This window comes from Magallana gigas, chromosome 2, assembly GCF_963853765.1.
Source record: "Magallana gigas chromosome 2, xbMagGiga1.1, whole genome shotgun sequence".
Taxonomy (NCBI): domain Eukaryota; kingdom Metazoa; phylum Mollusca; class Bivalvia; order Ostreida; family Ostreidae; genus Magallana; species Magallana gigas.
In genome coordinates this window covers 14,568,761-14,579,286 of record NC_088854.1, presented here as the reverse complement: position 1 = coordinate 14,579,286, position 10,526 = coordinate 14,568,761, and the positions used below count along the sequence as shown (strand labels likewise).

Genomic DNA, 10,526 nt, shown 5'->3' with positions numbered 1-10,526 from the left:
TCCCTCTTAAGCTATAAACTTTTACTTAGTGTAAACCCCCCCCCCCGAGATTTTAGCTTTAAAATTTGAATACATGTATTTTTTTATTAGATTTAAATAGAGTAGATTATTCTTACAATGACCATGATTATCCAGTCAACTAAACAGATGGATTTTAAATTGTCTACTTGAACTGGTACAAATTTACACAACCCTTTCATTTAATTTAATTTCAGAGAGCTTGACTTGTTCAAAATTGAACCATACTGTGCATACTTGTTGAAAAACAATATCAAAGCCATATATGGTAAATAATGTTCAATTTGTTTTGATTTCGATATGATTGAACAGGTCCAAAACAACTTTTCAGTTTATCTTTTAATAAACTTTTTCATTAACTTTTCATAAAACGTTCACTTTGATTTTGCCGGATATTATTGAGTCTGTTTCAAAAACTCTTCCTTTAAGTCAATGGGACGACGGGAGAGGGGAAATCTTTGACCAAAGATGAAAGAAAGAAAATCCTTGAAAAGTGGATCCAAGTTTCTGAGGGAAGGTACGAGACCAAGAACTGTCGGTACAGTTCAGAACATTATTATTATATATTAAGTTGTTAGAAGGAGATACAGAGACTCTTAAGATATAAAAGTATTTTTATTGATTATTGTATATAATTTCCTTGCATTCTGTAGTTGTGACAAGCTGTTGTTGATCATACGCCGTTCCCAAAGACTAAATGTATAAACTAAGGATGGCATTTAGACTTATTTGTTCATAGTCATTATCTGAATATTTTATTATTAACACATCAAACTGAACATTATGAAACACCTGTCTTTGTCATTAAGTTCAACGAGTACTTGGTCTTGAATCGCTGACCTATAAGTTTGTTATTTCATCAAGGTTAAAGATTGTTGCCCACGTTGGTGTTTTGAACGTTCGAGAAAGCAAGGAACTGGTATGTACCGGTGTGTGTGTGTGTGTGTGTGTGTAATGTATAAGTTTAAACCAACGAGGATCCATTTTAACAATATGAATTTAATTGTAGGCAAAACACGCAGAAGAGAATGGGGCAGATGCCATAGCTTCGCTCCCACCTTTGTTCTTCAAGCCTCAATGCATAGGTACATTTGTAAATGTTATACATGAACAAAATGAGAGAGAGAGAGAGAGAGAGAGAGAGAGAGAGAGAGAGAGAGAGAGAAACATAAATGATTTCCATTTTCCAGAGTAGCAGCTTATAAACAAAAAAAACCTACATATTTTCAGACACTCTTATAGAACACTGCAAGGCAATAGCCGACGTGGCGCCTCACCTGCCGTTTTACTACTACCATTTGCCAATCATGACAGGTGTTGATTGTAAGTAGTGTTGGTAGACTTTATTATCGATCGTTTTTTAACAACAAAGAGGGATTGTTTCATTGCGCGAAAACAAAGGTATATTTATTTGATGAATAACAAGACTTAATTTTAAATTTACTTATAACTATCCTGTATCCTTTCATTTGGATAACAAATGTAAACATCATTTCGCCTCAGTGTTAGAATTTGAATAAAATTGCTTCTTGTCTTCAAAGTAAAAAAAAAGAAGCAGGCATTGCTCATTAATTAGAAATTGAGCCCAAAATGGTTTGATGATGGAGGGCTCAAAGCAAATTTGGACGAAAAACTGCATCGACATATCAATGTTCATACCAAGAACCGAATAAGATTTTTGCACAACTTTTTGTTGAGAATCCCTTTCACAGCTAAAAAATAAGCTTCTGTACAAAATTTTTCTTTAAGGATTAAAGAAAATGAAACAAGTGGTAACATAAGATTTTCATTCGACAGCCTAGAGAACTATAACGAAACTGTTGCATAATTTAGATATTACTTCAATTCATTTGACCTAACATTTATGATATTGATTTAGACAATCTTTTTGTTAGGTTAATATTTGCATCATTCAGTCGTCTATTTTGTTTACCGTGGTATCTGGAGGTTGAATGGTCAATGAATTATACATCAAATCTTTCCTAAAATTTTAGATATGATACCGTAGTTTTAGCCATTATCTGTTATTTAGCACAGAAAAATAACAAATATTTCAGTTTTAGAATTTGAACGTTATTCTATATCTTTAATTATATATTGCTGTTCTTCTCAGGAAAACTAATATAATGTAAAAATGCCTTCTTAAATATAAATACCCAGTATATGCACACAATGTACATTTATTTCATTTCGACATCCTTTTCAGTTTTGTATTGCCTTATGTGTTTTATCATGATATTTATCAGTTAAATATAATTTTATTACTAGCATATTCATAAATTTCAGTTAATATGGAAAATTTTCTTCGAGAAGCAAAAAAATCTATTCCAAATCTGGCCGGAATTAAGTTTTCATCAAAAGACCTGGTGGATATGATCGGATGTGTCTTCCAAGATAACATGAATGTTGTGTTCGGTTGCGATGAGGTACATGTAAATTATTTCCGTTTGTCTGATAAGGTACCGTAATCCATGACACCCCCTCCGTCTTTGTGTTAACATCGAACATCTCCAAGTCTATCAATCATCTTTTAGACAGAGTATAGTTTTTCATGGGAAATAAATTGCATTATGTTTTCTATTTTGAAAATTACTAAGTACATGATTTGTATGCATGGAACAGTTTTCCCAGACCCGCATATGTAATTTTTTTGTCTTAAGAGTGGCTTTAGAATAGAAGCCTGATAGGTTGACGGTGTCTTGCGGTTTTGCCAATAAACACGTACAGGAAAATAAATAAAGAAGAATATGGTCATTATTCATATCTTATTGCAAAATAAATCTCTCTCTCTCTCTCTCTCTCTCTCTCTCTCTCTCTCTCTCTCTCACACACACACACACATTATCCTTCTCTCCAAGATAAGTTTACTTTCAGCAACTCCTTGCTGGGTTAGTTACCGGGGCTCATGGAGCAGTCGGGAGCACACATAACTTTATGCCAAAAGTCTTTGAGAGAATGATGGAGAATATCAAGACAGGAGAAATGCAGAAAGCACGAGAGGAACAATTGCGTGTTCAAAAGCTTTGTAGGCTAATGTACAAATACGGTAAATCTAAATACAAGAAATGATTTACAGATATACATGTACAAGTATGAATAGTTTTACAGTACTGAACAAGTTGACTTGCATATCAGCGTACAATAATATATCTCCTAGAATTTCTACTATCTCTAGTGATGCAACTACGCTGCAATAAAAATCCAAAAATAAAAAGTAAACTATTAAACATGGCACGTGACTGTCGGATATTATTAGTTACAGGGTTTGCAGTTGACCTAATATAGTTTATACGTGGTCAGTAAATTCCATATGGGGCGGGAAAGGAGTGGAGGTCAACTACAAACTATGTAACAATTATATCTTACCGACTGCCTTTGTATAGATTGCAAAAATTCATAAAAAATATTTTTAAAAACATTTTATAACAAATTTACAAGTTTCAAATTGGATACAAAAACTTCTGTCTTGATACTCTAAAGAAGGAAGTAATATTTTGTAATGTAAAATGGAACATACATAGTCTCTAAGTAACTGCTGTTCACCGAGGATTTTCTTATACATTACCAGGAGGTAAGAGGTAAAATATATCTCTATGTCCGTCTGGTGAGAATTATTATTTGGCAATATAGCCGACGATTCGCCTACTCATCTCGACATTTCGGAACATTTTAACATAGAAACCGCGTTCTGTAAGTTCTTAAACTATTTGGAGCTAGAAGCTAGTAGAGTAATTGCTTATTGAATATTGTCTGAAGCGGAATAAATTAACAGCGTAAATATTTAAACAAACCTCTGCCAAGTAACTGGAGAACACGTTTTTAAATATTAAAAACCAACAAAACATTGTAAATAAATAAGGGTGCAGCAAAGTTTTTCAAAGACAATTTGAAAGGTCAAGATGGAAACTTTGAAGAGTTCGACCTCGTTAAGTTTGACGAGATGTAAGGCCACTTTTTACATGGATTTTTGAAGACCATCGCTTCTTGTAAGATAAATGTTTTGCCTGATAGTCCTAAGGAAGCAAAACACTTATTAGGGTTGTTACGGATTCATGAACGGTTCAGGTTACCATCGGCGTCTATGAGATTAATCAACCCGATGCAAAGATTTCCGTGGTCAGTATAAAACGTACTAAGCAATAATACCGAGATGAAGTTAATATGACTGTCTAGATCAACGTATTGTTTTCAACTTTATGACTAATTAACACTGTCTATTGGGCTGTTTGAGTGGGATTGATCACACAGTTCAACAAGAAAACATCTAAAGCGTTAACCTGACCTGAATTGTCGAAGATTCTTGGATAATTCTAGCAAAATGGTAAATGGAGCTTCCCCTATCCACCCGCACAAAAGTGACAATACCATACAAGTAGCTTATACGTAGTATATATACATATAGTCCCTTAGACTCTAATTATTAATAGAGGAAAGGCTAATATTATTAGAGATTTTCAAAGATAATAGGGTTTTTCCCACAGGTGCTTGAGGACAGGATCGACCCTCTTTGTATATAATATAGTAGAGGGTCTGATTTTTAAAAAAAAATGTTTGCTTAGGTAATTTTGGGCATTGAATGTATAAATTAGATTAGAAATATGTCATAAAAGGATAATTTAATAAAAAAGAAAAGAAAAATAAAGTCCCGGTGGAAGGGGAGGGGGGTCGATCCTGTCCACAACAAAAACCTGTGGTTTTTCCTCACGTTTTAGCCTTCCAAATTATACGAAATTTATATAAAACCAGAGGGAATTAATTTTAGTACAAGTTCTTGAACATGTGTACCAGAGGTCTACAATGTTTTATCCGGAAAATGGCTATATTCATGTGGCAGTATCCAACTCCCGGAAAATAGCTATAAAGTAAATTTGTCCCCACGGAAAGCCTGCTATATAAGGTATTTCCCCCTTTTTTACCCAAGGTAACTCCATGGAAACCTACTATGTATTTTCCCCATTCTTCCATTCCCGTTATGTTTATGCCCAACCATCCATGGCAATATTTTGAAATATTCGAAATAAGCAGACTACACATAATGATGGACACATGTAATAACTGCATAGCTCCTCACACAAACGTCTTGACAAAATACAGCATTGACTTAATTTGACGTGTACTTTAGTGAAAAAAATGAAGGAGGTTAAATAAGATTGCAAGATTTATTACCCCCTTCATCCTTCAATTCATTTAAGATATAAACTGAACAAATTGATAATTTTTAAAGCTTTTCTCTCTACTTTCTGATACAATGCGACTATGTGCATTAATGGGATGCTGAAATTTTGGTTTCAGTATGTGGGGTTTCTGAGCGAGGGTCAAAATTACTATCGATAACGTAATAAGAACGAATTTTAAAACTTTCTTCATTGTTTTATATAACCAGTGGCATCAAGCGCATTGATATATTTACTCAAGCAAATTATATATGAAACGGAATGGTATACCATGTATACAATTTGTAAGCAAATAAAATGGCTTTTTACAAACAAATGCGTAAGAATTTTAATTGGAAGTAAAGTTCGCCAACTAAGAGGTAAGTATTTTCATTCCTTGCTATTTCGAATACAAACAAAACAATTGCCTCGAATGGTTCACCAAAATATGACCGGAATAGAAGAAAGGGAAACAAGCATTCCTTTTGCAATATCTGAAATAATTAAAGCTTCACGCAAAAACTGCTTGGCAAATTTTGACTAAATTTGTTATAATATGAAGAAAGGAAAGAGTAAAAGATTGCAAAATTTATTACCCCTTTCATCCTTCAAAAATCATTCATTAGGTATAAACTGTACAAATTGGTAATCGTTAAAAGTTTACCGACTCTTTATTTCTGGATATCGTCCAACTGGGTACAATAATAAAATGAGAAACTGCAGAAATATTGGCTTCGATAGGTTGGGTTTCCTTGCGAGGGAAATGTGTACTGTCGATAAAGTAATAAAAACGAATTAAAAACTAAGTTTTTAAATATAAATTACATGTTTTTAGATAGCATCAAATGCGACAATAAAAATATTTTCTTGGTGAATCGTGCTGGAAAAGAAAGCGACATAGTAGAAAAATACATAACCTGTTAACCTGCTTACCTAAACATAAGAACATATCCTACTTTTTCATCCAATCAGAAGTCGCCAAATATTCTAAGAGATGTCTTTAGGAATTTCTCGAAGTTCAAAGCGACGTTACATTTCAAATGACAGCTAAAAGTGCCGTACACAATAGAGAGATGATATTTGATTGGCGCAGAACTTTTGATCAGCCAATGAAAACGTAGGTTATGTTCTAAGTAAGTTATATCATATGAAGTAATAAAAAAGATGGGGGAATAAGATGGCGCAAATGCCCATTCGGTTTAGTAGTGAAATACAATTTTGAATTTATTTTTTCCCAATAAAATCTATTCAAATAAATTATAATACAAGTTTGCAAAAGCAAAATTTCTAACTATATTCAGTTTTAATATGTTTAACAAAAGATAAGAAAAACAAAATATTGCCTGAAATTTTTGTGGCATCGAGCCCATAACATAAAAACCCTAGATATGTAAGGTTAGCTTATGTCAGGAACTCTAACCACTGAGTCATTTCAGACACGATAAAGTAGGTTGTTTGAATATTACGTGTGACTTTGACCACAAATTTACGGACTTGAATCATTTTTTGAAAACGTTCAATTGTTGGGATACAAAATGATATTTTTAATGTATAGTGGGTCATCTCTCCACGCTTTTGTTGATTGAAATCGGATTGTTTTCCAATAGACCTTATTCAGACTATGAGAAAAATATGGAGCACAGACCCACTCTATAAAAGAAAATGTCTTGAAGTTCTAAAAAATTATAGTATTTGCAGGTTTTGATACGTATACGCCTGTTTGAGTCGACTTATTCCAAGTATTGAACATATTTATAGGAAAAAAATCAATGATATGTTAAATATATATTGTTTTAAATAATTTTTTAAAAAATATCAGATTTATTATTTTAAATGTTTTAGTACCTTGTCCGACCATGTATGGGCATTTTACACGCCTTATCCACTCATCTTATGTACGCAATTAAGGTGGTATGGGACACTTCCATGGTGTGACGTATTATTTATCAAAATAAACAATAAAATCAAGTGTCATTATAGAAATAGTTTCTTTCCCAATAATGTCACCTACATATAGCAGCGTAGCACTGTGGGTTAAAGGGTTTACTACGAGTCTAAATATCTAAATATTGTAAAATTTCAAAATTCTAAACCGGTGAAAGTAGTTTAATGATAGTGTACTTTAATCCACATTAATATCGACAGATGTCCCATACCATGAAGAAGGGGCTCTGTCGCTTTGCCCCCCCCCCCCCCCGTCCTTCCCTAATCGCGTAAATTTTACTTCATATGATCTATTACAGTAAAACACGCTTACAACATGAAATATAGACTTGGGGGAATGAAATTCACTTCGCTGTAAGCGTCAATTCATTATATTAAGCGTGTTCGCTATAACAGTGTTTTACTGTACTAACTATTACTTCATATGAGCTACTAACTTTAAAAAGAGTTAAAACCAAATGTATTGACTGAAATCAGAACCCTACGTCACAGGGACCAAGCATTGAATTTAATGTCAAAACGGGCTTGGCCCCTGAGCCCTACGTGTACATGTAGCTGTTAACCCGGTGACACAATTATACATTTAATAAAAACAAAGTAGGCTATAATCGAAGATAAGAAAGCTTGCCTATGTAGACGAGACGACACACACATGAGACCATCTTTATCAAAATATACAAACCATGCATAGTTTCTGGTCTATTTAATAATTTTAATTTATGATTAGATACCAACTAAAATGTAAAGTCATTTTATTTTAAGAAAAAAATATGTCTAACACCTAATTCTCTTTTTTCTTTCAAATCATGCAAATATCATATCATATCATATCATATCGCATCATAAATGTATTTATTCATTAACAATCTTTGATATGATTCAAAATGATAGGATATTGTATTATACTATAAGATAATGTTTCATATGATACTGTTTCATATGAAATATGATACCGTATTGCATCATTTGTTAAAACAGACTGACTAATATATTAAACTATACGACTCAATCTTGAATCATATGATACAGTGTATTTTATGATTCCATATCTTACATTAATAATACAATATTATTCTACGTAATTTTGTGAAAACATAAACTATGATGCAATATCATAGGAAGAATCATATCATATAACAGATATCAAAGATCAACATCCATGTACATGTTGCAATTTTAAGTGAAGTAGGACCATAGCGTCCTTGATAAAGGAGGTCAGTGAAGTAGGACCATAGCATCCTTGATAAAGGAGGTCAGTGAAGTAGGACCATAGCATCCTTGATAAAGGAGGTCAGTGAAGTAGGACCATAGCATCCTTGATAAAGGAGGTCAGTGAAGTAGGACCATAGCATCCTTGATAAAGGAGGTCAGACTCTTTCTTTTCTGAGAGTTTCATATACATTGGTACAAGGACCAAGAAAGTCATACATGTAGTTCATTTGGACTATTCTTTCCTCCAACATTCTAAACTATTTTGATCACCTACCCTTGCATTAAGAAATTTTTACGCGAGTTCTCTGATTCGCAATTCCGCCGTTTTGCATCAAATCCTGGATGTCATATAGTTCAACTCTGTCAGGCAAAGAAATTCTTTTAAGCAATACTAAGTATTTTAAAATCCGCGATGTGCCTCTCGCGATTTTACACGGATATTAAGAAAATATGCGGCCAAAATATCTTGGGACAGACTTTAGTGTCTTTTACATCTACGGTCTCTGTAATTTGTAAAATATATTGTGATAGCATGAATTCACTGACGTCAAATAAAAAAGGTCCATAGCCATTAGCTAGTTAATTAGTTATTATTTATGTGAGTAATCGTATTATTAGTGTCTGGTATTTTAGTTTAAACACGTCATTAAGAAAGAAACGTGTATATAACATGTGCGATGAAATCATTTGAACGCCATTGGGTACCATTTACTATTCTTAATTATTGTTGCTAAAAGGTGTGTTTCATACCTGTGCAGTTGATATATCATTTTTTTTAATCAAAGTTTATTTAATCGTCTTTGTTGTGATTTGTTTATTTCATTCAGGATCTATCTTGGGAGGAAATGTTGCAGCCCTAAAATACTTCATGCCGCTGGTTGGTCTCGATCTGGGTCCTCCGAGAGAACCAATGAAAGCCATGAATGAAAACGAGGCTCGACAGTTTAAAAAAGATGTAGAAGACTTGGGATTCTTTACATGGGATCCTGCAACAATTTTATAAAATTCTGAAAATACGATAGAATTTTGTTAATACTAATAAATTACGCAAAACCAAAACATCAATCTACCAACACCTTTAACTTACATTTTTATTAAGGATGACATTTGTATAATTTCTGAAAAATGTTGTCAGTTAGATGGTAAATGAATGATATCGTGTTTCGTATACTAAATAAATACGATAAATACGTACATTTATCACACGTTTATCTCAATATGCGGTGGATGTCACTCATGGGATAATGTTTTGATATTCCACTGTGTTCTTACGCCACGTGACATCATGATAAAACAATACGTAGCTTCAGGCGAATGATTGACGTAGAATGAAAAAGTAACAAAACAATTCAGTTGAAAAGTGTTCTGCAGTAGAGTTATAACTGAGAGACATTTAATGCTGTTTTATTTTTTTTCCAAGAATTTATAAAAAATATGGTCAAAAATGAAGTGTTTGTTTCTCTATCTTTAAGGAACTTTTTTCCGTGCGTAAAGTTGTTGACGTTTTGTAGTAAATGTGTTGTGCGGCTAACTATCATAATTTTATAGACACAATTAAGATTTAACAAAAGATGAGGTAAAACATGTGATAAAAAGAATCTCTCATGATTTGCGATGGAATGTGACTTTTATCCAGCTCGTTGTGTGTTTTCTATCCCCTCGTCAGAAAACACACAACTCGTTGGATAAAAATCATATACCATCGCAAATCATGAGAGATCCTATATGTATTTTTACATGTATTTTATACCCTACAATTTCAAATTGATACCAATGGTTTATGTAAGATATGAGGTCTCATTTTTGGATGTATATGGTAATATAAATACATGTTGGTCACGTGATCAAAGTCCATGAAAAACCCGAAGAAAGGTCGGTGATACTGTGTTTGCGATTAACTTTAACTGAGTGTGTTGCCAACGCTGAGAGAATAGAAAGGATTATAAACTGCGTCTTCACCAATCAGATTTCTGTATTTAACCTGAAACTCAAAGTATAATAATATAATACAATTCTATCTAAAGAAAGTGTTTTGAAGGTGAAGTCACGTACACTATACGTTCGGCATACGCATTTTGTTATGTTCAATAACCACTCGCCTTTTAAAGGGACATGGTCACGATTTTGGTCAAAAATTATTTTTCCAATTATAATGTTTACAATGCTTTAGGAAGGCATTTTTAATAGGCAACTAAAATT

At 33.0% G+C, this 10,526-nt stretch overlaps 1 protein-coding gene across 1 annotated transcript; it reads left to right on the top strand.

Moving 5' to 3' along the window:
* Positions 1–213: 213 nt before the first annotated feature.
* Positions 214–9,776, top strand: LOC117681851 (N-acetylneuraminate lyase B; the record flags this gene model as incomplete). The annotated part of the gene is made up of 8 exons (XM_034448115.2): positions 214–286; positions 448–535; positions 883–937; positions 1,028–1,103; positions 1,249–1,341; positions 2,305–2,444; positions 2,893–3,064; positions 9,155–9,776. Coding segments are annotated over 8 exons (873 nt in total), but the record flags the coding sequence as incomplete, so codon positions are not given.
* Positions 9,777–10,526: the final 750 nt, after the last annotated feature.